This window comes from Pongo pygmaeus, chromosome 8, assembly GCF_028885625.2.
Source record: "Pongo pygmaeus isolate AG05252 chromosome 8, NHGRI_mPonPyg2-v2.0_pri, whole genome shotgun sequence".
Lineage (NCBI taxonomy): Eukaryota > Metazoa > Chordata > Mammalia > Primates > Hominidae > Pongo > Pongo pygmaeus.
Genome location: NC_072381.2, coordinates 109620166 through 109646927, shown reverse-complemented (window position 1 = coordinate 109646927; position 26762 = coordinate 109620166). Strand labels below are relative to the sequence as shown.

The 26762-nt window shown below is 52.3% G+C and overlaps 1 protein-coding gene across 1 annotated transcript; it reads left to right on the top strand.

Annotated features, from left to right (window-relative positions):
* On the top strand, positions 1–24128 carry ITPRIP (inositol 1,4,5-trisphosphate receptor interacting protein). The gene is given in 3 exon segments (XM_063670237.1): positions 1–24; positions 20191–21829; positions 21832–24128. Coding segments are annotated over 2 exon segments (1647 nt in total). The 5' UTR covers positions 1–24; positions 20191–20203; the 3' UTR covers positions 21853–24128.
* The last annotated feature ends 2634 nt before the right edge of the window (positions 24129–26762 follow it).

Here is a 26762-nt window from a genome sequence, read left to right as displayed (position 1 = left end):
GTTAAGTGTTCTGGAGCCTGGAAGGTGAGTCTTAATCACTGGGCATTCATAGACCGAGAAGCAACTTAAGCTTAAAAAGCTAGTTTAATTGGGAACCCTCGTGGGAAAGGGGGAAGAACAGTTGCCTTTTTCTTTCTTTGTCAAAAGAGGAAATACCCGTTCTCAGTCCAGATGGAGGAAGAGGGGAAATTCATCTGGCGGGAGGAAGAGGAGGAAAGAAAGAGGAAAGCCGGGCCTTGATGGCTGATGGGGAGCCTGGCCCAAGAATCAAGTGACTTCCCTTAATCTCTGGGCGGTGTGAGGTGGCAGATCCAGTTTGGGGCCTGGCATGAGGGTGATGAGTAAGTGCCCCCAGGTGTGGCTCAGAGGGAAACGGCGGTGGCTGCACAAAGGGTCCTGACCTAGGCAGAGAGCGAGTGGAAGGAGATGAGACAACTGTCCTGACCTTCCAAACCCCTAATCCCCATCTGTGGTCTCTTGCTTCCTTGTTGAAGTCCTGTTCACCCACAAATGCCCTTCTCAAGTTCGTCCAAGAACCCTTCCTGAAAATCCATTTCACAGTTCCATACACATGATCTCTTAGTTTCCACACTGTACAGCTGAGCGCTTAATTAGCTAGAACCGAGCATTTCACTGTGTACTGTCGATAGGCACTTTAAACAAAATAGGCTTCTCATCAGTGAGGAAGTCAAGATGCCTCCTGGGAGGGGCCAGCTGGTGCCCAGCAGATTGCTCAGAGGGTGGTGTTTACCTGGATCATGTCACCTGTCCCAGGGGATGGCTCTTAGCTATGCCCACTCAGAAACCCGATTTCCATAATTTTCAGAGTGGTTTGGACTCAAGCTACTGATTCACCCTGAGAAAGCTCCCAGAAGAGGGTGTATGAATCAGAATGCTGGTTTATTAATTTGCAGGGAGACTTTGCAAACATCACACAGACTGAATGTCGTCTCTTCCCTGCGTCCTAGACAAGCCATATGGGAAACCAAAGACCAGAAGGTGGACTGCGCTTATCAAAGCTGGAGTCAGAACCAGGCAGGAGGAGCATGGGGTGGGGGTGGGGGACAGTGATGTCCAATAGTGCAGGGCTTTGTCTACCTCTGCAGCCCTCTCACCAGCAGAAAGATAGCTGCCAGGTAGACGGGATACTCAGGTCAGCCTGGCTGTGGGCATCTCCTTGGCCAGTGCCTCAAGGGCAGTATTTCCCTGAGAAATCCTGGTAGCATTTCTCCCTTTCCTCTCTCATAATGTAGTAATTTTTTATTTTATTTACCTATTTGTTTAGTGCTTTGCAAGCATTAGCTCCCAGAGACATAGATTTGCATTTGCGTAAATTCGGTAACGACTGTACAATCTCAGGGTTGTAGGGCCAGGCCATGAGAGTAAGTGCTATATGCAAATCAAGAGGATGATCCGGTAACCTGGATGGATCAATAGAAAGCCAAGCATAGAGCAAAGACACATGGTCTCTAATCAGCCTGGAGGCTGGGCTAAGGCTGGCCAGTTGTTACATCCCCCGCGTAGGCCAGGAGGTGAAGCATTCCTAAAGCAGTGCCTGCTTCGGCTGCCTCAGGCAACCTGCCCTGCTCAGCTGGCCTCTTTGGATTTAAAGGGCTCTTTCTGGTCTCTGTCCAGGCCCTTCATGGCTCATCTTTAGTGAGCTGCATCTCCAGGTGCCCAGAGCCAAGGAGGTGTGACTGCACGGGCTTTGAAGTGGGGCAGACTTGAGTTGAGTCCTGGCTCCACCACTCAGTGGTTGGGCGTTCTCAGTACTTGGGCAGGTGCCTTGATTCTTCAAGCCTCAGTAACATCATCAGTAAAATGGGGATGACCCTCAGGGCTGTGGGGAGGGTTGACCCAGACGATGCACAGAAGGCACTGAGCACCGTGCCTGGCGCAGACTGGAAACCTGGCCAGTGTGCGCTCTTCAGGACAGCAGAGGTCAGTTGGAGGCCTACTTTCTCTGCCGACTTGGGCCCCAACTTCCCCATCAGGTCACTGCTCCCTCCTCTGAGGTCTGGACGAAGGACAAGGCTGTAGGGACCTAGACTGTCCTAGATGGGGAGGACATCTATCCTCAGTGCTCTTTCCAGCAGTTTGTTTGGAGCTGCTTGTCCTGATCTTTTGGCTGACTCTGGCAGAGGGAAAGTCAGATTTGAGGCCTGAGCTCTAACAGGCATCCAGAGAGGAAGGAAGGGTGAGGAGCTCTTCTGGGGGAGGAAAGGGGTCATTTGGGAGTGCCCCAGAGGCCTGTAGAGCCCTCCTCAACAGTTTAGGACCTGTGACGTTTTCCCACAGAGAGCACATCCCCTCTCTATCCATTAGGCCCACCCCATGACATCAGTGAAACGGAAGCACCCTGCAGGTGACATCACTGTTGCTCAGGGCAACGCCTCCACCCTAAGGCGGACGGTGAGGTGAAAAATCGGCCTCAAGTATGAGACGCATATTGAAGGGAAGGGACATAGAAGGTGTAACGTTCACAGGTGTGTTTCTCAGAGGCTGGGGAGAGGATGGGCCCAGTTAGCGGCAGGGTGAAGAGAAGAGGGAGGTGCTGCAGTCTCAGATCTGGGCTGTGTCAGTTGGTGGTGGGTCTTTAGGCCTTGGGTCAGAGAGCCCAGTGCTGACAGCTGCAGTCTCCTTCAGTTCTCTGAATGGGACTCCTTAGGGGGCCTCCTGCAGCCTAGATCTGTAAGGAGGGTTAGGGGAAGGGCAGGCTGGAGCAGTGTTGGGGACATCAGAAAAGTGACTTTCTATTCTTCAGCCTCCCCACAAAAGAGAGTGAGAAATAGGATGCTCACATCCTTATTACAGGGGCTTCATTGATCAAGCAGCCATTGTGCATCTATGTTGTGCACGGCCTGTTCCAGGGATTCAGTGGCCTCATGGAGCCTTATGATGAAATGCACGTGGAGAGGAAGAGTGTATGGAATCCACTGCCCCAAGAGGCAGGACCAACTGGAGACAGGAATCCAGTCTCACAATTCACCTCACTCAACTTAGCATTCCCTGTGGAATTCTAGATGGGTTAAACTAAATTCATGGAATGCTTTCAGTTGGATGTGCTTGAGATACACTTGCTAATTTGAGAGTGGAGTCAGAGGGGGCAGCCATGGATGTCCACCTTGTCCCTGGGATGGCACTGTTTACAAGGCTGAGGTCACTCAGCAGTTCTGATGCTCTCAACTTGGTGACCTGTGTTTCCGCCACATCTTATCAGGTGATGCCTGCTGCTCCTCCTAAGCAAGGGCTGCCAAATGTCAGCACAGGAGACGAAAGAGGCAGGAAAGGGAGGACTCCATGCCCTGAAGAAAGATGAAAAACTAGATGATATAGTAGGTCTCTCTATAGAGGTTTCAGGAATCGCCTTGTCCTTCCACTTGAAGGCACCTGATTAAAGTTTTTGTTTTGTACAACTAGGCATAACTTCAGGTGCTTTTCCTGATGTCCAGCATATCAGTGGCTAAAGTCATTGCCCTGATTCTTGTATGCACCTAGCTTTTTCAGGTTTATAAATGAAAATTAGAGTATCATTAATCTGCAGAATCCACCGTTATGGATGTGACATTGTTCATATAAGTAGAATGGCCTTATTAAAAAAAAAATAGTGGCTTCATTTACTGAGCAAAGCCCCGTTCTAGGGGTTTACACATATTTCTTTCTCCTCCTCACAACAGCCCTTCAAGGTGGGTGTTATCCTAGTTTTACAGGTGAAAGAACAGACTCAGAGGGACTTGCCCCAAACGGAAAACAACAGAGAAGAGATTCGAATTTAGATTTGCTCTCTCCCAGGGCCTTAGACTCTTTCTGCCACCTCAGGCGTCTGCCTGGACACCGTAGCCCAGAAAACATACAGATGGCAATAAAGAATCCTACAAAGTTTTAAGTGTCAATACTGAGAAAACAGCAAGCAGATCACCAACTCCAGACCTGAGACTTCTGGTCCCTTCCTGCTATGACTCACTCTGATATTAGCAGACCTAGTAAACTTTGGAGACTCCTTCTGCCAAGAGATTCTGTGAGTGTGGCCTGAGCTATCTGAGGATGAAAGGAAGGAAAGGCTTTCCCTTCCAGCACTGTTTTCTTTTCTGTTTAATGGGCACGGTAACAACCAGTTCCTGATAATATTCAGAGCACTTTGCAGTCCTCTGCTGGAAGTCCCTAGGAAAAATACAAAGCCCCATAATTATCAAATGACTCACTTCCAGGTGCATAACACAGTGGGACACTCACTGCCTGGGAAGAGGGGCTCAGCTTGGAAGCGACCCTGGGCTGCTACTGCTTTCTCTCCCTTCTAGGTCATTTCCCTGAAGCTGATGCAGGAGTCCCCCCAACTCTCGCCCCCTCCTCCTGTATCAAAGCAGCAGGGAAGGTGTTGTCATTATTTTGGCCCTGCCCGCTGGTGCAAAACCATGTGCTCATAACATAGTGTTCTCATGGGAGCCGGCTTCAATAGCCTCTTAGCAGCAGTCAGGGGACCCGCCTGAAGTTTATGAACGCGTCCTTTGTTTGCTGAGACTTTGTTCCAAAGTTCCCAAGGAGGCAGGGGTGCAGCATGCCTGGGCTGGAGGGTAGGAGAGCGGGGGCTGCCTGGGTCCTACCCCTGTGTGCTGCCCCAAAATGTCCCTAATGTACCCATGCCACTTCCTGACATTTCACCCCAACACATGCCTACCTGCCAGTGTCAAGAGAGCCCTCACTCCCTTTTTTACAGAGAAGGCTTTCCATTCCTTTTATCTCAAATAGCCCAGGCCACACTCACAGAATCTTGGTAGAAGGAGTCTCATAAGTTCATTAGGTTTTACTCCCTGCTTCATGCCCACATTTCATCTAGATTGTCACCTACCCTTCCCTAAACAGTCCGCGTGAGGAAAGTCCATAGGTACATGTCTAATGTTTCACAGATACCAGATCACTGAGCAGCACAGCTCGTGGCTTCATGGGAAGATTATAGGCTTGAAAGTCAGATAGGTTTGGATTCAGATCCTGGCTCTACGATGTAGGTGAGTGGCCTCACCTCTGTGCGTCAGTTGCCTTATCTGTAAAATGGAGATAAGTGCCTGCCTCAGAGGTTTGATGTGAGAATGATACATGTAAAGCATTATTGCACAATGCTTAAGCCTCAATAAATGGGATGCAGTAGTTGTAATTTATTCAACCCTCCCATGGTGTGTCAGGGCCCTGAGGCTTGTCCAGTTTTTTCCTGAAAGAAGAATTACTTCTCTGCTCCTTCTCTTACCCTGTAATCCTGTTTATCGTCCATTTCTACAAGAAGCTTGAGCAAGAAGGGAGGTGTCCACGGCAAGGCAGCTGAGGGTCAGAAAACGTGTCAGGGTTCATTCCTGGGCCATTTTCTAAACGTTGGCAGTGAGTCTGCCTGCAGTTAGATGAAGGCCAGTCCAGACCAAACGGGGCTGCAACCATCTCTGTCTCCAGGGCTACGTCTGGAAGGGATTTTGCTGGAAGGGATTTTCCAAGGCACTTACACTGTTAGCACTTTGCTTTTCTGACTGCAGCGTGCCTCCCAGGAAGAAAGAACATAGAAGTTACTTTATCCAGAGCTTCCCACTTCACTCCAGGAATTTCAGATTCCTGCTCCTGGGAGTAAAGGCAGTGAGGTTCTTTTCCCAATCCTAACTCCATTCATGTATTCAGCAAGCATTTATTATAGCAACTACCCTCTTCCAATGCTGGGTACTCAGAACCTAATGGAAGAGCTGTCAGTGTCAATGATGCCAGATTGGAGGGAGCAAGGGAGGGTGCTGCTGACCTTCCTAGGTCTCCAAACTTCCTCCTCTTCCTCTGTGTCAGCCCCTGGGGCCTTTAGAAGAAGACAAGGAGGTGGAGGAGACAACTTAGTCATACTCCCCAGACTTCTGGAGGAGCTGCAGGGATGTTGTTCACCCACTTCTTCCCAGAGGACTCCTTAACATGCAACCATGACGATTTAACAAATCAAAAAGGAGACCTGACCACAGCACCAGTACTAGTGCCAACAGCAGTATCATTTACCAAGCACTGCCGAGTGACTGTGAGATGGTCCACAAGGCCATAAATTGGACACTATTGCCATAGCAAGTGGTAGAGCCAAGATTCAAACCCAGGCCTTCTGATTCCAGAGTTTGACTCCTTAGCAATGGTTCTCTAAGCCTCTGCAAACTGTTAAGCTCTTCTTAGCTGACGAGCTTTGGGCTGTTTCTTTCTCGGTGACCATAGGAGTAGAAATGAGCCCATGTGAACTTGACACTATCAGTGGCTGCTTGCTGCCCACCTCAGTCTGACTGACACACATATGAGTCATGGGTCCATGCATTCAGCAGGCATTATTTGGACATCTACTGGGTGCCAGCACAGCCTCGGTGGAGCACCCGCATCACACCTTATTGCTCCGTCCCTGTGACTAGAAAATGATGTCATAGTAGGGTTGTTTTGTGCAATCTGTAGAGAGTGTGACTCTGAGTAGTCATAGGTAATTCTGGGAGCAATTTTGCTAACTGTTCCTAGCCTTACCATGTGAGCCCTCTGCTCTCCAGAGAGGAGGAGGACTGGTTTGCTCTGACTAACTGGTGTGGGAGGGCTGGCAGAGGCCCGGCTCTATTGTTCAGCCCAGATCCTTGCAGCAGAGCACAAGCAAAGACCTCTTAATTTTTTTACAGCTGGGTTGGCCTCCCCTTTGTCTTTGTGTCTGTTACTGTTCCCCTTTATTGAGATGAAAGGGGTTTTTAGATCTTTGCAGGGAGAGTGTGTGTGTGCGTGCATGTGTGTATGTATGTGTGTGTGTGTGTGTGTGTGTGTGTGTGTGTGTGTGCATGCGTGCAGGAGGCCCACAGCGCTTCCCTTCGTCTCCCCTCCCCGCTCTCCCCAGCCCAGCTGGGGCCCAGGCTTTGTGTCAGGTACCGCCTAAGCCGCAGGGCACTCGGGTAGAAGAACAGTCTGGGATTTCTTTCGCTGTGTGGGGCCCAGAATCTCAGGAAGCCAGGACGTGGGTAAGAGACCAGTGGGGTGGGGAGGCTAAGGTGGGGAACAAGCCTTTCCGAGGTCGTGGACAAGGCCTTGGGGGGTTCATCCTCCCCCATCTAGGGGCAGGGTGTCTTTCTAAGCTGGGCTGTCTTTGTTCCCATCCAGGGGTCAAACGGAAGGTGGCTGCTGGGTGCTGGCCCTTTATTTAATTCCATCCATCCTAGTTTCTCAGTGAAAGGGGGAAAGTGGAAGGGGGTGGGGAGTGGCCAAGGGAGGGCTTTGTTCCCTCCTTGTTTTCCTTGTTTACTCTGTTTCCTTGTTACTTCCTTGTTTACTCCGGGTTCTGTTCCAGTCCCTTCCCCTTTCCATTGAGTCAGTGTGTCTGCTGTTGTGTGGAGCCTGCGTCTACGCGCGCGCAGCCTCCCCTCCCTGCCCCACTGAGAAAGTGTGGTTTTGCCTGAATGTTTGTGGCTCTGCTTGGAGGCAGGGGGTGTGCAGATCATGGGGTGGAGAGAGAGAAAGGGGATGGCTCTTGGGAACTCTGGCATGTCCTGCCCCAAGGTGGGTATTCATGTTCTCTCCAAACCAGCACCCTTGTGAGTGAGATGCGGCCACAGGGCTAGGGCAAATTCGGAGGAATATGAGCCCAGACCAAGCCAATGTAGGACAACGGGAAGTGGTGAGGGCACATTGCTGTGACTGTGATTCACACATAGAAACCGGAGGTGGGAATCCTGGAGGCCGAGGGAGACCTTCCCCCGCAGGCTGGCTGTGGGAGAGTCATCCTTCCTGCAAGTGGTGGACATTTGTGGGGAACTTTCTAGTGAAAGTGGTGCCTCCAGTGCGTGGTGTGAGCTGTGGGCCAGGATAGTGTGTGTCCTTAGCATGGAGCGCAGGTCTATGCCAGTTGCTCTGGGGAATGCAAAGACAAACAGGACCCTGCCCTTGCCCTGGAGGAGCTCACAGTGAGGAAGGTGATGGGGCAAGACAAAGGGGCAACTGTTGGGCACACCAGGGTGACACGGGGCCTGGAGCCAGGCTGTTGTGTGACCTTGGGCACGTTGCCTCACCTCTCAGCACCTTGGGCTCCTGCCGGGGACGTGAGGCTGATGGCCCCCTCCCCCGGGGTTGCTGCATGGGCTAAATGCAATAACTCAAGGATATAGACACATGGGACCAGCCTCGGTTGGGTGCCTGCTGTGTGCCGGTGCATCTACAGAGCCACCTGACCTACATGAGGTGCCTGGTGCACTCAGTGGGGCCGAATTCGTATGTCCCTCTCCCTCCCCTGTTCTTCTATCCCTTGGAAGAAAGTGGGATTTGTCTTGGGATCCTGGAAGGCTCCTTGGAAGTGGAGTCTGAAATGGGCTTGCTGTGAGGTCAGTTGGGTAGGGTTTTGGCCAGCAGAGAGGTGAAGCATGGATGTTTCCAGGAATGGTGGGGAGGTGCAGGAGGCATCTGGGGGACAGAAGATGATCTGAAGTGGCCGGGCCAGGCAAAGAGGGAACCAAGAGGTCCTCTGAGGCTGGTTGGGCCAGGCCTTGAACATTCTTAAAGCGCTGACTTGTGTCCCGTGGAAACAAGACTCCCTTGAAATGGGGAGGGGAGACATGCAGGGTTGGGGAGCTAACTGGGGGTTTTGGGGTGTTAGAGAGAGCTCAGATGAGCTGACCCCAAAGGCCTACACTGGCCAGCACGTGAGAGAGATTCCATCTCACGTGGAATCCCCGGGCTTTGGTGCAGAGCAAAGGCCAGGTCAGAGGTGGCTGGGGAGACTAGAGATACCCCAACAAAGAGGAAGGTCAGTGAGGGGAGCTGGCTGGGAGAGAGGAGGGTGCATCGCGCTTTGAGACTGCAGTAGTCTCCTGGGGTGGCCATAACAAGTTGCCACACTCCGGGAGGGCTTAAGACAGCAGGCATTTATTTTCGCAGTTCTGGAGACCAGGATCAAGGTATCAGGGCCACACTCCCTCCAAATACTCTAGAGGAGAGTCCCTCTTTGCCTCTTCCAGCTCCTGTTGGCCCAGATGACCCTCAGCTGTGGCAGTGTCACTCCCATCCTGGCCTCCGTCTCCCCTCACCTCTCCTCTGTCTCTCTCTTTCCTGTCACTTCATAAGGATACTTGTCATTGGATTTAAGGCCCACCCGGGTAATCCAGGATGATCTCATCTCAAGTTCTTTAATTTAATCACATCTGCAAAGACCCTTTTAGGTCACATTCATAGGGGCTGGGGATTAGCGCGAGGATGTATATTTTGAGGGCTGCCATTCAACCTACACAGTTGAATGGATCTGAGATGCCCTGGAGGGAACGGGTGGGAGACAAGGAGGTGTGGGCCAGAGCTCAGGGGTTGCAGGGGAGCCCCCTCCTTGTCTCTGCTACTGTTTTACTCCTTGTAGTCTCTTCTCACTGTCCTCTCCACAACCCAGCCGTAGAGATCAGGCCTTTGTCTGTCTGTCCCAAGATGCTGTGATTTCTATGATGTCCTGCTGGAGGAGGCAGGCAGAGTGGCTGGACGGAGGGACACTCTGTCCTTCCTGGGAGAGGATGGCTTCCCTGCCTTCTCCATCTGCTCGCCAAGGGACGTGCATCAGCCGGCGGAGGAGCGGGAACAGGAAGGATGTGGCTCACCTACCCAGAGTTGGCAGAGTCCAGCCCTCTGTCCTTCCTGTGTCTCTGCTGGCTGGCAGACCACCCCCATGACCCAGTCCTGAGAACAGAGTTGGCATTCTGGTGACTTTTTGAAACCGCTCCCTCTTCCGAGAGTGGGCCTTGAGAGCACTTAATGCTTTGGATGGGTGTGAGCAGCACCTCCTGTGAGTCCGGCTAGCGTGTCCACGTGCAGACAACAGAGGCTTGCTGGAGCAAAAAAGGCAGCTCCTGCCCCGTGTGTACTTCCGCACCAGCTCGGTGGTAGGGCCACCTCAGGTGGGCACTGGGGTGGAGCTCTCCCCTCTCTGCTGTCTGTCCTGCTGCCCCACCTCACCAGAGTCCAGACTGACCCCTGGGTGATTCTGAGCCCAGCATCCCACTCAGTCAGTCTGGGCTCTCCCCTGGGTTAGGGAGGGACAGTCGGGGCTCCTGGGGCCCACAGGCCTTACTCTAATACCAAGCACTTCTTAGCGTGGCACCATGAGGCCTTTTTGCTTAGGCGAGCCTCTGCTGTCCACATGTGCACACGCTGGCTGGACTCGGGGTGCCCGATTCCCCCCACCCAAAGCATTAAGTGTCCTCAAGGCCCACTCTAGGAAGAGGGGAGGGACTTAAAAAAAGTCACCAGGACATCAACCCAACAAAGCCTCTTCTCTCTTTTCTTCTAGTTCTTGCAGAGCCCGTGGGGAAGGAAGAAAATCTGCTCTGGCATTTACACTAAGCTCCTACAAGGCCTGGCACAGAGTCAGCCCTCATAAGTGCTGGTTAGGATTATTCCGAGTATGGCTGCTGGGGCCAATGAGGAGACATGGGAGTAATCAGGCCTGGGTTTGGGGAGAAAGGTGGAGCCGGTATTTCAGGGAGTCATGGACTCAGAGGAAATAGTGGGTTTGCTGAGTAGTTGCTGATGGGGTAGGAGTAAGGAGAGTCCCGGGTTAGGGGTTACCTTGAGGAACGCTTCATGGGGGGTTATAGACCACAGCCCACTGGCTCTGGGTGGCCACTAACATATTTTATTTCATTTTCTTTTCTTTTCAAGACGGGGTCTCACTGTGTCACCCAAGTTGGAGTGCAGTGGCACCATTTCAGCTCCCTGTGACCTCCGCCTCCCGTGCTCAAGCGATCCTCTCACCTAAGCCTCCTGAGCAGCTGGGACCACAGGCGTGCGCCACCACGCCCAGGTAATTTTTTTATATTTTTGGTAGAGACGGGGCTTCGCCATGTTGCCAAGGCTGGTCTCGAGCTCCTGAGCTCAGGCGATCCATCTGCCTCAGCCTTCCAAAGTGCTGGGAATTACAGGTGTGAGCCACTGCACCCAGTGTTGCTCACATGGTTTTTAAAGAATTTTTGAAATAGCAGCTAACATTTAAAAATGGGGGGGATTTTGACAAAGTCCAGATGAGTGGCTTTTCTTTGGGAAAAAAAGATCTTGTCATTCCGGGTGCACAGAATGTGTGGCGTGGGGACTCGCCCCTTCAGATGAAGCATGTGCCATCCAGTTGACCAGTGTCCCCTCCTCTCAGCTGTCCACTGCAGCCTCATTCATCTTCCCTGCGGGCTGGCCCTCCCAGACACTTGATTTTACAATCCGGGTCCTCGAGACAGGTGTATGGAGAGAGGAAGGGAAGGAGCCCAGTGGCCACAGAGTGGCAGGTCTGGGGAAGGTGGGCTGGCCAACATGATGGTCCTGCCCAGTGGGAGAGGGGCAGGTGACTGGACGGGGTCAGGGCTGCAAGGATGCCGAGAAGAGGAAGTGCGGCAAGCCCAGAGCCGCAAACGCACCCTTTCCACCTACTTTCTCAATGATCTTTTTGTTGGTCCTCTTCCTTCCTCTTTCCTCACTTCCTTTCTTTGCCTGTCCCTGCCTCCCCTTCCAGGGCCCAGCCTCCGGCCCCAGTCTGCTCAACTGCCCCCCTATATTCCCTTTCCTGTCCCCACTTGGAGTGCAAGTGAAGAGGGACCCAGCCAGAGATGCCCTGGTGGGAGCAGCTCTGAGGCCTTGCACTTGCTGGGGCAAAGCCCTTCTCCTGTCCCACTGTCCTGGAAGGATGGGAGCCAATCAGGCTGAGCAGTGACACATTCAGAGCCAGTGTTACTGAGCCATTTGTGCTGTGTCCTCTGTCCTGAGTTAGGCAACAAGGAGGGAGTTGGTGTAGACATGTCACTCCCACAGCTCTATCTGCCTCCAGCCACCTCCTCCCAATGTGCGATAAGTCAACTTCTACTTACATGTTGGGAGCCTGCAGTGTGCCCAGCCCAGTGCGTGGTACCCCGGGGGCTGCAGGAGAACATTCAGCTTCTTGACCATGCTGGAACTGTAGGTAGGAAGGCAGGGACCGGTGGGTGACACAGTAAAGAGCAGGAAGGTGGCCTGACCTGCAGGAGTTCCAGGAAGGGCGAGATAGGCCAGATCCAGGGGCAGGCGCCTGGAGAAGGGCCCTGAGCTGGCCTTGTGCTATGGGAAGCTGGTGTCACTGCAGCGTGGGGCGTGAGCCCTGCTAGAGAGAAGCATGGAATCGAGGGTGAGACGAGTAGGCTGGGCCATGGGAGGAGGGTTTCACGATGGCTCAGACCACCCGCCCATGGGTTCCAAACTCTAAAACCAAGACTCAAGATAGAACTCATGCTCCTTTCTCATAGTCCTGTTTTTCTGAGGCCTGGGAAGCTCAGGAGACAGCCAACCTGGATAGTTTTGGTGGTCACCACTGACAATGATGCTGCAGAAGTGCCCCCAGGCAGGGGAAGAGGCAGGACCCACTCAGTTTTCCATCAGTCCCTTGAGGGGATGGAAGGAGACCAGAGGGAGGGGCAGACTCAGCCTAGGTGCTGCTCACATTCAGTCATGCACTGCAGACTTAGGAATCCTAGAGGCCACCCAGTGACCTTCCCAGAACATCAGTCTCTTCATCTGTAAGAGTTTTAATGCAAGTACCTAAATGAGGTTGTGACAATTAAATGACAAAACATGTGCAGAGTACTTAGCATCCTGCCTGGTATCGGGTACCTGCTTCCTAAATGGCTGGTCATGTAAACATCTTTACCTTTCACCACCCTTCCCCTGTTCTGTGCTGGAATCACTGCCAGGTGCCCCCTGGGAGGGTCCACGGGATGATACCCAGCCTGCTTCTTCCACTCCACCCACCCTCCAGGCCTAGCATGTCTCCTCTTGAGGCCTCGGTTTCTACCTCTGTAAAATAAAGAAACCTAAATTCAACTCTATATTCTGACTTTCTTAAATGTTTGGCTTGATTTCCCCCCCAACAACTGTGTACCTCATAAGCTGGGGCTGAGAAACTGCAGCACAAGGCCAGGATACAGAAGGAGTTCAGCCCAAATTCACGGCAGTTTGGCCTCCCTTGTCTTTCTTTCTTTTTTTTTTTTTTTTTTGAGATGGAGTCTCACTGTCGCCCAGGCTGGAGTGCAGTGGCGCAATCTCGGCTCACTGCAAGCGCCGCCTCCCGGGTTCACACCATTCTCCTGCCTCAGCCTCCTGAGTAGCTGGGACTACAGGTGCCTGCCACTGCGCCCAGCTAATTTTTTGTACTTTTAGTAGTGATGAGGTTTCACTGTGGTTTCGATCTCCAGACCTCATGATTCGCCCGCCTCGGCCTCCCAAAGTGCTGGGATTACAGGCGTGAGCCACAGCGCCCGGCCGGCTCCTTCTTTCTTGGAGGACCCAGAACCTAGAGAGTGAAAGGGACCCAAGTCACCCCCAAGGCCTGGGCTAAAAGCGCCCTCCCCTGCCATCAGCCAGTCCTTTATTCCATTTCATAAAGGAAACCTATCAGCTACTCCTTTTGGCTCTGAACGTGACGCCAGGGCCAGGCCTTCTTTTGCTGTTGTAATTAGCAGAGCTAATTGCATCTGCCAGGCTGTGTGCTGGGCAAGCCCTTGGCAATTTCCAGGATGTGGGCTGCTGTGACACTGCAGGAGCCCCACCCTCCTACCCAGAGGACGCCTGGTTTGGGAAGGGATGGTTCTCAGACATGAGCGAGCATTAGAATGACCTAGAGGGCTTGTTAAAACACAGATACTGGGCCCAGCCCTGGAATTTCTGATCAGCGGGTTTCAGGTTGCCTGTGAAAATTTGCATTTCTAACAAGTTGCCAGGTGGCACTGTTGCTGCTAAGCACGTTGAGAACCACTGTCCCAGAGGGAATACCAGGTGGCCAAGAAATGGGTCCTGGGCACCGCTGCTGCTTAAGGCTGTGGTCCGTCAACCCTCAGTGGGAGTAGATGGGCAGTGGGGCAAAAGCGGTGTGATGAACAGGTTGTGGGGCCGGACACAGGCTCCTACTGTTCCTGGTTGGTTGTAGGAATTCTGTCTGGAAGGAGAGGAGGAGGTGAAGTTGGAGCCAAGGGGTTGCACACCGACATCTCCCCAACAGGTGAGGGCAGGGAGAGCTCCAGACAAGGAGAGGCCCTCAGAGAACAGGAAGGAAGCTCCCTCCCTCCTCTGCATTTTGCAGCCTGTAGCGCACGTGCCTTTTATGCCCCACATCTCATTCTGTCTGGGGACTCCATACGTAGTGGCTGTCTACCTTCCTGCGTGGATTGTAATGCTTTTGCTACCAGGGGTTAGGCCATACTCATCACTGCAGGCCCTGAAGCATCCAGCATGTTCCTCGAGCTCAGTATGTGCTCCGTACATGTAGCACAGTGGAAAAACTTGAGCTTTGCTGGCAGAGACAGACAGAATGAGCTTGAATCTCAGCCCAGCTATGGCTTTTCTAGTCCTGTGGCTAGAAAATGACAGTCTCTTGGGCTTTGGTTAACCCATCTGCAAAACAGGGATGGCACCCACCTCTTAGAAAGTTACAGTGGTTAAAAAAAGCAGAAAGTTACAGTGGTCAGTGTGTGCAGTGCCCAGCACATCCTAGTGAGGGCTTGAGAAATGGGAGAGCTATGGGTGTTAGGCAATGCTTTGTGGTGTTCATTGGATTAAGCTATGGTGGGGAGTGCTGCAGGCTCTGGGGGACCCAGGAGTGAGGGGCCCCAGTGAAGGAAGGAAGCCTTGGATTTCCCCCAGGGTCTTGGCTTCTGGCCAGCCTCACAGTAAGGGTCTGAGTAAACCACTGGTCCTGGCCAGCCACCTGCAGCCCTCTGTCCGGGCCACCCAGAAGCTTCCGTCTTCCCTCAGCCCCTGTCACCCCGTGACTCCAGCATTGCCAGGCTAAGTTTAGCTGTGAACTGCATGGGCCGCCCCTCTCTGTGGACAAAGGCGGAGGTGGAGAGGAATTCAGCAGGCTTCCTGGCAAGCAGACAGAAAAAAGCCCGCCAAGTGAGCCAGGTTTATTCTCAAAGCCAAACCCACCAGCTGATGTCTCAGACCACAGGTGTGGGAGGCTGGTAGAGGTGAGAACTTTGGGCCAAGGCAGAGGTGGACATCCTTGGAATTGGGAGTAGGGGACTCTTTGGGGAGGCATGTGCTGGTATGTGCAAGTACATACACATATATACACATATGCATGATTTGTGAGAGGCTCCTCACTACCTGTACTGTCTCAGAATGTCAGAATGCCCTGCTTCCTTCCCTTTTGTGGACAAGTCAACTCTATACAATATTTGAAGGGATTTATTCTGAACCCATCTGAATGACCAAGGCCTGAGGCACAGTCCCAAGAGATCCTGAAAACATGTGCCCCAGACAGTTGGGTTATAGCTTGATGTTACACATTTTAGGGGGACAGAAGTTACAGGCAGGCCAGGTGCTCACACCTGTAATCCCAGCACTTGTGATCCCAGGTAGATCACTTGAGGTCAGGAGTTCAAGACCAGCCTGGCCAACATGGTGAAAACCTGTCTCTACTGGAAATATAAAAATTAGCCAGGCATGGTGGGGCATGCCTGTAGTCCCAGCTACTCAGGAGGCTGAGGCAGGAGAATTGCTTGAACCTGGGAGGCAGAGGTTGCAGTAAGCTGAGATCCCTCCACTGCACTCTAGCCCAGGCGACAGAGTGAGACTTTGTCTCAAAACAACAACAACAAAAAAAAAAACAGAAGTTACGGGCAGACATCCATCAATGCATGTGTAAGGAATATGTTAGTTTGGTGTGGAAAGATGGGACAACTTGAAGTGAGGGCAAGGAGTGGCTTCCTGGTCATAGGTGGATTCAAAGATTTTCTGACTGGCAATTGGTTGAACGAGTTAAGTTATTATCTAAAGACCTGGAATCAGTAGAAAGGAGTGTCTGGGATAAGGGGTATGGAGACCATGGTTCTTACTATGTAGATGAAGTCCCAGGAAGCGAGTTTCAGAGAAAGGAGGTGGTAAGTGTCTGTCAAACCTAAAAAGGTGCCAGACCCTTAGTTCATCTCTCCTGGATCAGGCAGAGGCCTGGAAAGGGAAGGAAATTCTGTACAGAATGTAGATCAGACTCTTAGTTCATCTCTCCTGGATCAGGAGAGACCTGGAAAGGGAAGGAGATTCTGTACAGAATGTAGATTTTCCCGACAATAGGCAGCTTTGCAGGGCCATTTCAAAATATGTCAAAGAAATATATTTTGAGGTAAAATACTTTGATTTCTTTCAGGGCCTGCTATCTCGTGATGCTATATTGGGTTGAAATTAGGTATCTTATTGCTACAGAGTCTGTTTTGTCACTCCTAGGATCTCTGTTTTAATGTTAATGCTGTTCAGTTGTGCCTGAATTCCAGAGGGAGAAGGGTATAATGGGGTTTGTCGGCTCCTCCTTCCCATCATGGCATGAACTAGTTTTTAAGGTTTATTTTGGAATCCTCTTGGCCTGCAGGACATTCTTCTGACCCCTGGGGTCCCCAGGGCAGTGTCTCCTATGACTGGGTTTGGGAAGGGGAAGTACCAGAGGCTTCAAACTGAGCCCCATCTAGTAGGCCCTGAGCGGCCACAGCCCTATTATCTGCCTCGGGCTGTCCTATCCCATAGGGTGCTGCAGACAGAGCCAGCCTGTGCAGAGTTTAACAAGGAGCCAAATGACAGCTGGGATCCAATCCAGGGAAGCGGGGAGATGGATTACGTGAGAAAGTGAGTCAGAGGGAACCCCTGACCTGCAGGAGGATCCCAGGCTCTGGAGCCTTCTCCCCTTTGCTGGGGGCCAGGGCGGACTCAGGGGTGTGCCAAGGAAGAGAAATAGCAGTGGAACATCTTGTGCTTTCAGAGCACTTTCGAGCGTGTGTTTACTCCCCATGCCTGGGGCTCAGGCAGGGCTGCTGTGCTCAGCAGGTGAGAAAGCAGAAGCCTGTAGATGCTAAGGAGAGGAGCCTGCCCTGTGCCAGGCATGGTGCTAAGCACCCAAGGTGTATGATCTCACTCACCCATCCCAACATCCCTGTGAAGGAGTGAGTGTTATTAATTCCTCCTCACAGGGAAAGCGTGAGAGCTCAGAAGCTGTGCGATCCACCCACAGTCACTCAAAGTTAGAACACAGGTCTGCTGCGTCTACAACCCAGGCCCCCTTTCCTTGCAGTCCTTCCCCGGGCTGGTGCCCTGTTTCTCTGGTGCTTCTGTTGAGTCTTGTCTGTAATCCTACAATTATCAGTGCTACTATGCGCTGCCTACATCCTGCCAGAGTTCCTTGTAGGGGCGTCTGCGGCGCACTCCACCCTGAACCCCACCAGGTGGGGTCATCTGTGTATTTCCATCCCATCGCAGTTCCTTTTATAACAAAACTTGCTCAGGAGCAAGCACGTTGCTGAGTGCTTTACATGCATTATCTTGTTCAAGCTTTATAACAGCAGATATGATTATTCTCATTTTACAGATGAAGAAACTGAGGTTCTGAGAAGTTGATTTCTCCGAAGTCACTTCCAGTAGGTGCACATACTGGGTTCTGACCCAGTCTGTCTCCTCTCGAGTCTATCCTCTTTTCCTCTTGCACACACAGTTGGTCCCTTCAGTTGGTTTGGAGTTCTGAACCTTGCCTGTGCCAGTACAAGGAGGCTCTTACAGCTCCTCCTCCTCTGGCAGGAATGAGGATGTAGCAAGTAGCACCGTCAAGTGTGGTGTAGACACAGGGAGGGTTCCCAGCCATAGGGCTTGGCCATGGCCCCACTCCCCTGTTCACGGCATCCTGCACTGAGTTGACAAGGAACCTGAGTAGATGGTTGTCCGGGCTATTACTGTGACTGGTCAAGGCCCACTGTGTCCAAAGGCGGCTGCCTGTGATCCAGGCGCCTTGAAGGACCCTAAAACCCCCCAAATTATCTCCTAACTGGCTGCTGTCTGATATTCTGCTATGAGTACTCTCCTCCTTTATGTTAACATTCTCTTGAACTCCTGACCTCGTGATCCACCCACCTTGGCCTCCCAAAGTGCTGGGATTACAGGCGTGAGCCACCGCGCCCGGCCTATGTTAACATTCTCACCCATGTTAATCACCCAGCCTCGCAGTTAGTCATGCCTTGGACCCTCCCTGGCAAAACTTTCCGTTGATGTTTCTCTAATGTAGAAACCAGGCTGACCTGTTTCTGTCATTATCCAGCAAGCTGCTCCTTGGCTTGGGGAAGGAAAGCTGGCTTGCTGCCCCCTGCACTTTTTCCTTACCCCACCCACCTTGCAGTGTGACTTCTTCCACTTTATCCTGTCCCCGCTTTGCTCCTCCAGTGGAAACCTGTAAGTGCTTCAGAGCTCACCTCTGAGGCCCACACTGAGAATCCTCAGGGTGGAGGTCGGACCTTCTCCACTCCCCAACCCTTTTGGTTCCTGCAGACCTGTCCAGCTGTGTATGGGATGGAACTGTCTGAGTCACATCTGAGCAGCAAGTTTGTCTAGGCGTGATCAGCAGCCAACTCAGTCCATCTCCATCCTGCCATTTGCCAGGGACAACCTGCAGAGGTATCTTTACCTGGGGACAAATCCCTGTTCCTAGGCACCATTAGGACAAGAATTTCATTGTGCAAATTCCAGGTCAGGCGCTCAAGCCAAAGGGAATTTGTGCCAGCTCAGGCTGGCATAGTAGCTCCTATCAGCCAGTGTTGGTGTGCACTAGGGGGTGGTAGGAGGAGCCCTGTGCTCTCAACAATCTCAGGACCTCAACTGATTTGCATTTGGCCATTTGCTTCCTTCATCGAGGTCCCAAGCAAGGAGGGGGGTAGTTCAAGTGTGGAAATAGCAAATTGTTAAGTCCCAGGGTTCCTGCTGAGGAGAGGAGAGGGTGTAAGTAAGGCTTGCTGCGTAAGACAGTGCCTCTCAGATTTTTATATGGATGGTATTAAAATGTGGATTCCGATTCAGTAGGTGTGGGTGGGGCCGAGATTCTGCATTTCTAACAAGCTCCCAGGAGATACTGCAGCTGCTGGTCCATGAATCACACTTCGAATTGCAAAGATTGTAGGGATTAGCCTTTCTCCAAAAGTCACTTGAGGCTTAAAAATCCACTTATCCTAGGGGAACAGAGTGCCTCCTTTCACAATTAAGAAGTTAGATTTAAAGTTCGGATGCCTGGTGAGAAGAAACTAGTGACTCTTTGCTCTCTGGTCATCATCAAGATTGTCCTGGGGAAAGACAAAAGCCAGGAGAGTGTGTCTGAATTTGGGGTAAGGTCTTCCAGGTCAGAAGGAGACGTTTACGGAAGAGGAGGATAAGGGCTCAAATCTACTTCTGAAACAGTTATTGTTCAGTGAATATGTGCTGCGCACTGGTCACTGGGCCATGCAGTTTGCAGGGATCATTGCATCTATCAATACCATGACCCTGTGAGATACTGTTGCTTTCTCCTTGTGCAGGAAGGCAACCAGGGCTCAGAGAGGTGTGTTAACATGCCCAGGGTCACACAGCTTTTCAGTTGACGGTGCTGGTTTGGAACCTAGCCCTTTCTCCCTTAACCACTAGGCTTCACTGTATTACAGGAAGATGACATTCACTTGGGAGAGAAGGGGATATTTTATTCAGGACTATTTTGATTTCAAGTGGTGGAAAGGCCACTCAAACTGACTTCAAAGGGATTTCTTTATTGACTTGTATGACTAAAGAGCTCAGACAGCAATGCCTTCAAGCAGAGCTGAGTGTGGGGAGAGGGGGTTCTGCTTTCCTCTATGTTGGTGTCTTTCTCAGGCAGGCTCCCTTCCCGAGAGCCCACTGCAGGTATAATCCTGTTCCCTCAGCAACCTAGCAACCAAACTAGCAACAGGATGAGTCTTTCTTCCCATTGGGCCCAACACACCCTACATCTGTCTCTCATTGGCCCGAATTGGATCAAACGCTCATCCTAGAACCAATGGCTCTAGCTGTAGCTGGGCAGCAGAATGCCTGATTGGCTTGGGCCTGGGTTTTGAGCCCACCCCAGGAGCTTGGAGGTGGGTATAACCTCGCCCTGGCCACAAGGACTGGTAGGAGAAAAGGGTTAGGGACAGTGGGGTGCTGCTGCCATCCAGGAATGTCTGGGTGGGACAAAGACAGATGTTCCCCCCAGGGTAGGCCTTTGGGGCTCTTCCATGGCTAGACTGAAGCTCCTGAGGCAGCCGCAGGGAGCTCTCGATGGGTTGGGTGGGAGAACTAAGACTTTAACCAGCCCTGAGGGGCTGAGGTTGGTGCGGGGTCCAGGGACGAAGTGGCATTGAGGGAAGCTTGGTGTGACCATCTGTCTCTCTCTGTTCCCAGGAAAGCTCCAACCATGGCCATGGGGCTCTTCCGCGTGTGTCTGGTGGTGGTGACGGCCATCATCAACCACCCGCTGCTGTTCCCGCGGGAGAACGCTACGGTCCCCGAGAACGAGGAGGAGATCATCCGCAAGATGCAGGCACACCAGGAGAAGCTGCAGCTGGAGCAGCTGCGCCTGGAGGAGGAGGTGGCTCGGCTGGCGGCCGAGAAGGAGGCACTGGAGCAGGTGGCGGAGGAGAGCAGGCAGCAGAACGAGACACGCGTGGCCTGGGACCTCTGGAGCACCCTCTGCATGATCCTCTTCCTGATGATCGAGGTGTGGCGGCAGGACCACCAGGAGGGGCCCTCACCTGAGTGCCTGGGCGGTGAGGAGGATGAGCTGCCTGGGCTGGGGGGCGCCCCCTTGCAGGGCCTCACCCTGCCCAACAAGGCCACGCTTGGCCACTTTTATGAGCGCTGCATCCGGGGGGCCACGGCCGATGCAGCCCGTACCCGGGAGTTCCTGGAAGGCTTCGTGGATGACTTGCTGGAAGCCCTGAGGAGCCTCTGCAACCGGGACACCGACATGGAGGTGGAGGACTTCATTGGCGTGGACAGCATGTACGAGAACTGGCAGGTGGACAGGCCGCTGCTGTGCCACCTTTTCGTGCCCTTCACACCCCCCGAGCCCTACCGCTTCCACCCAGAGCTCTGGTGCTCCGGCCGCTCAGTGCCCTTGGATCGCCAGGGCTACGGCCAGATCAAGGTGGTCCGCGCCGATGGGGACACACTGAGCTGCATCTGCGGCAAGACCAAGCTTGGGGAAGACATGCTGTGTCTCCTGCACGGCAGGAACAGCATGGCGCCTCCCTGCGGCGACATGGAGAACCTGCTGTGTGCCACAGATTCCCTGTACCTGGACACGATGCAGGTCATGAAGTGGTTCCAGACGGCCCTCACCAGAGCCTGGCACGGCATCGCCCACAAGTACGAGTTCGACCTGGCCTTTGGCCAGCTGGACAGCCCAGGGTCGCTGAAGATCAAGTTCCGTTCGGGGAAGTTCATGCCCTTCAACCTGATTCCTGTGATCCAGTGTGATGACTCAGATCTGTACTTTGTCTCCCACCTTCCCAGGGAGCCCTCTGAGGGCACCCCAGCCTCCAGCACAGACTGGCTCCTGTCCTTTGCTGTCTACGAGCGACACTTCCTCAGGACGACACTAAAGGCGCTGCCCGAGGGCGCCTGCCATCTCAGCTGCCTGCAGATAGCCTCCTTCTTGCTCTCCAAGCAGAGCCGCCTGACCGGCCCCAGCGGGCTCAGCAGCTACCACCTGAAGACGGCCCTGCTGCACCTCCTACTCCTCCGGCAGGCCGCCGACTGGAAGGCGGGGCAGCTGGACGCTCGTCTGCACGAGTTGCTGTGCTTCCTGGAGAAGAGCTTGCTTGAGAAGAAGCTCCACCACTTCTTCATCGGCAACCGCAAGGTGCCTGAGGCCATGGGACTCCCGGAGGCCGTGCTTAGGGCCGAGCCCCTCAACCTCTTCCGGCCCTTCGTCCTGCAGCGAAGCCTTTACCGTAAGACACTGGACTCCTTCTATGAGATGCTCAAGAATGCCCCAGCGCTCATTAGCGAGTATTCCCTACATGTCCCCTCAGACCACACCAGCCTACCCCAAAAAGCTGACGTCTTGTAGAGCATGTGGGATCCTCGAGCTAGGATGAGGGCACCCCGCACGTTCACACCCCTGGTGGCATCTGCCAGCCCTGTTCTGGGGACAAGGTGGGCTTTCGTGGGAGCCGTGCTCAGCCTGCCAGGAAGCCAAGCCCTACAGTGCAGAGGAAACAGAATTTCAACGGGAGGCTGGTTTGCTTCATACCATTGGGATCTGCTGGTAAAGCTGTTATTTGGGTTTAGGGACTGATCCCTTGCAGTTTACTTCTGGATCACCACGAATGGCCAAGATGGTGGCAGAACACGCTGTGGACCCTGAGTTAGAGACAATGCAAATGTTGGATTGGGTGTAATTCTTTTTGAATCCCAGATCCAGTCTGTACTTGAATATGAGCAGAGGATCTACAAGAATGCTGACAGGGAACCGTGTTAAGACCCAGCACCCCTATTCCCAGGAGCTCCTGGCCTGACCATCTGCAGCCAAAGCACTAACAGGCACAGATGTGGGAATGTCCAACTTTGATCCACATCCTGCACAATAGTGGTCCCACCATGGCTGCCACTTTTTTATACTATTTGGAGAAAAGACCTTGTATAAATTCGAGGCCCGAGTGACTAACGTCTCTGTCACACAGAAATGGGTACTTGGTGGCATAGAGAAACACAGTTAGCCACTTTTTCAGCTACACTTCTCACTCAGGTGCACCCTACACTTCTCACTCAGGTGCACCCCCTTCTGCTGTCCTTTCCCCAACATACTGGGTCCTGAGCGTGGTGGGTGTCATTTGCCACACTGGGTGCCAGCTCAGCGGCCCCCCACCTCTCTTTATTCTCTCCAAAGCTGGTCTTTCTGACTATCATTGTGGTAGGGGGAGGACAGATGCTAAAGGTGGAAGCTGACCTGGAGAAAGAGACACACGGGGTGACTGTGGCAAAGGACAGCTGGAAAAGAAACTCTATCACTTCTTCATTGGCAACCGCAAGGCGCCCGAGGTCATGGCACTCCCAGAGGCTGTGTGCAGAGCCAAGCCTCTCAACCTCTTCTGGCCCTGCATCCTGCAGCGAAGTCTCTACTTAAGGCAGTGGACTCCTTCGATGAGGTGCTCAAAAATGCTACCCGGGGTGGTGGGGTCGGGCTTGCAGTCTGGCCCAGTTCAGAGAAAGTTGCAGAGATCAGGGGCCAGGGATGTCATAGCCCCAGGTTGTCCTCAGGGTCCCAATCCTAGGGCAGAGTGTGCATGGAAGCAAGAACTATGGAAACCTAGCTCCAATCTGTAGGCTCTGAGCCCCTAGTTCCTCACTCCAGTGGGGCTCCCTCACTGCACAGAACCTAGCCCTTCTGTGTAGGCACTGCTGACCACACAGATGACCCAGACCCAAAGAGCCTGGCAGAAGCTCTGTGGTTGGAGCTGGGCTCCGTCTCCAGGTCTGGTTCAGGGGGATCAGGAAGCCTCTTTTCCACCTGTGGCTTCACTGGCCCTTTGAGATTTCCTATCTCATCATCACTTCAGTTACCCTTGCAGGGGGCCAGGGAGTCAAGAATATACCTGTGTTCTCCCTCCAGGGTTTAAGCTGGCCATGCCTTCCAGAGAGCATAACCAACTCGACAGGGGTGCCCAGTTCCCCCACAAACTGAAGGAAGGAGATCCTTCCCCCATCCCCAGGAGTGCTATCAACCAGCCTCAGAAAGCTTGAGAAGATGGACCCCTTGCCCACCAGGGTTAATTCCTGGTGGGGCAGCTTGGCTGTGATCAGGGCAACCAAACCTATAGGAAGCCTTCCAGTGTGAGCTGGAATTAGACTGAACATGTGCTTGGGCCTGCCTCTTCCTACACCCAGCTGCGGGGCACTCCAGGGAATGAACCAGCTCAAGTGTGTCCCTAACAGCAGCCTCTGGAGCTACCCCCAATCCCGCACAGCCTGACCCTCCTCATTCCATCAGATGCATTTGTAGAATTGGGGCAAATTTCCATATTTATTTATGGCCCATGCCTTTACCCCTCTTCATCCTGATCCCGTTTTGCTTTGAAGAGACCCCAATAACCAAAAAACAGCCTCCAGAAGCCAAAACCATGCCTGGATCTCCCACAGCTTCTCCTTTGCTTCCAGGAGAAAGTGCACTGAAAAAAAAGTATCTTCTGGCTTCTTGTGTGTACAGAGACAACAGAACTCGGTGGGGAAACGGGAATCTTCTGCACCAAAGCTGCTTCTAAAGCAGAAAGCAGTGGGGCTCTTGGTGTTTCATGCTGCCTTATTTATATTAAAGGAAGAACTAAATCTTGCAAGGAGTAGAAATGGTCACAGTGTTTGTTTTTAACTTCAGGAAATCTGTGAGGCTCCCAGGGCAGAGTTGGGGACAGAGGAGTGGATTTCCTATTGACAAAGCAGAAGCTTTCACTCCCTTTTTATTCTTACACTTTCAGGAAACTTTAAAAAATAACAAAACAGAACATTTCTACCCTGTCTTTCAGGCAACTTGTGTGCTGCCTGCAGAGTTCCAGAAAGGGCCTTTGAAACCTGGCTGTAGGGTGGATTCCAGCCTAAGACCTTATTTCACAGAGCTGATGTGAGCTGAGAAATATAGGAGCTGGAACTAACAGGAAGCTTTTGGGTTTTAAAGAAAGAGATTGTATTTTAAATAGAGGATTTTGAGTCCTCTAGGGCACTTCGGCCTTTCCACTAAGGACAACCCTGCCCTCTTTCCCCAGAGTCTCTTTCCCAAGGGTGCTTGACTGCTCATTTGCTTTGCAAAATAACAAGGGTGAAATGAATAGAGCTGGCCCCTAGGCCAAGAGGCTGGTTATGTTGGGGAAGGGCCTTATGTCCTCAAAAGCGCTAGCCCCTCTGCATGCCTGGCTGAAGCACAGCTGGCTGAAGCACAGCCCCCGTTGAGAACCTGGGGTTGGAGCTCTGGTTCATCATCAAGGGTGTCATCCGAATCACCCAGAGAACCTGGTCCGTTCCCCAGATCCCGCCTTGAACCTACATGGTGCTCAGAATCCAGTCTGGAGTGGTCAGGCTAGGCTCGATTTTTCAAGATTTCCCCCAGTGACTGATGGTACCCCTAGCTGAGGAAGCCTTCTCACTTTATTTCTTAACGGAAAGTTAAAACCCAAGTGGACTACTTTCCCTACAGATCTACTGGAAGATAGATAGACCCGGGAAAAGCCAGTGAGCCTGCTTGGAATCTGTGGTCTAAGTGGCATCAGCTACACCACAAGCTTCTCATGAGGGCACCCACATTCACGCTAGTGCCGTAAGCATCAGAGAGAGGGCGGGAAGGTATAAGATGGTGAGCCCTTCTCCCAGGCAGGTCATGAATAGTCCACAAGCATTTGTCAGGAGCCTAACGTGCATGAGACATTGTGGAAGATGGGAAAATGAATAGGACCAAGCCTGTTCCCTAAGAGAGGCAGCAGAAGGTGGCCTTCCAAGTACTGACCTATTCCAAGTGTGACCCTGTACTACACATACGGGTGTCACCTGGGTGCAGCTTCCTGGGCCATGTCACAGACTCCAGTGGGATCCTGAGAAGTTAGGTAGAAGAATCTGCACTTCACCAAGTTCCCCACGTGATTCTGGATGTCCAAGAACCACTGGTACCCGGGGTGATTAGGGAAGGCCTCATGGTGGGGCGCTGCCAGATAGAGCCTCTGAAAAATGACCAGGACTGTGGCCAGGAAAGGCATTCCAGCCAGAACCACGGAGCGAGGGTGGGCAGCACCTACTGTATGGCAGGCACCGTTCCGCGCACACATTTGTTAATGCACACAGTTCCGTGTCAGTCCTATGATGCGGGTGCTATTCTTATCCTCCCTACTTTCCAGATAAGGAAACAGGCACTGAAGGAGCAAGTGACTTACCTACTGTCAGAGTGGTAAGTAGCACAGCCCAGATTCCAACCCAGGCAGTCCTGGTGTATATGTTGGCATATACTGAGAAGTCGTAGCAAATGAGGTTGAAAAGATAAGAGTGGGGCTGAACCATGCAAAGCCTTGAATGCTAATACAAGGTAAATCTGGACCTCACAACAAGCAGAGGTGGGCCATTGGCGGGTTTTGAGTGAGACAGTAACTTGATTCACCCCCAAACTATGGAGTCCTTATCTATGTGATCAGTGCCATCCATGTCCTGTGTTGTAGGGTACATGGCCGGCTTCCAGAGCAGGGTTGGTGGCAGCTGGCAGTGGTTGGTGAATGTCCAGGAAGTCCTAACTCAAGCCGCCCCAAGGCTGTGATTCAGAACATTTTCGTGGTCCGTCTCATCTCCACCTCATGGGACAGAGCTGGAAGGCTGTTTGGTTTGGCTAGCGACCGAAAGCAGAGGGAGCCAAGAGTCACAGAGTGAAGGGCAATGTGTGCCTTCAACAGGGCCCTCCCTCTCCGCCCCACTTTGCCTTGCCCCACCCCTGCCCCTGGGAAGGGCATCCTTTAGAGTTAACTTTTCTCATTGCCATCCAAAAATAGCTTGCTTGTTTAACTTGTTTGTTGTTTAAAAAATAAACATAAAAGCAATAATACAGTCATAATTTTAAAATTCAAGTACTAACAGGAAAATTAAGTAACAGACTAACGGTCCCACTTCTGACTTCTTAGTCCACTCCCCAGAGATAACCAATATGAAGTTTTTGGTGTATCCTTCCAAAATTTTCCTGTGTATGTGTCACGTGTATGTATATATGTATGGATCCTTTTAGTCCCTTTTTACATAAATGACATCATACCGACTAATTCTTCTTGGTTATCTTTTTGAACATTTGGCTCTACCTTATCCTTTAAACTAGCTGCTTACTGGCCGAGTGCATTAGCTCACGCCTGTAATCCCAGCACTTTGGGAGGCCAAGGCAGGAAAATCGCTTGAGCCCAGGAGTTTGAGACCAGCCTGGGCAACATGGCAAAACTTGTCTCTACAAAAAATACATA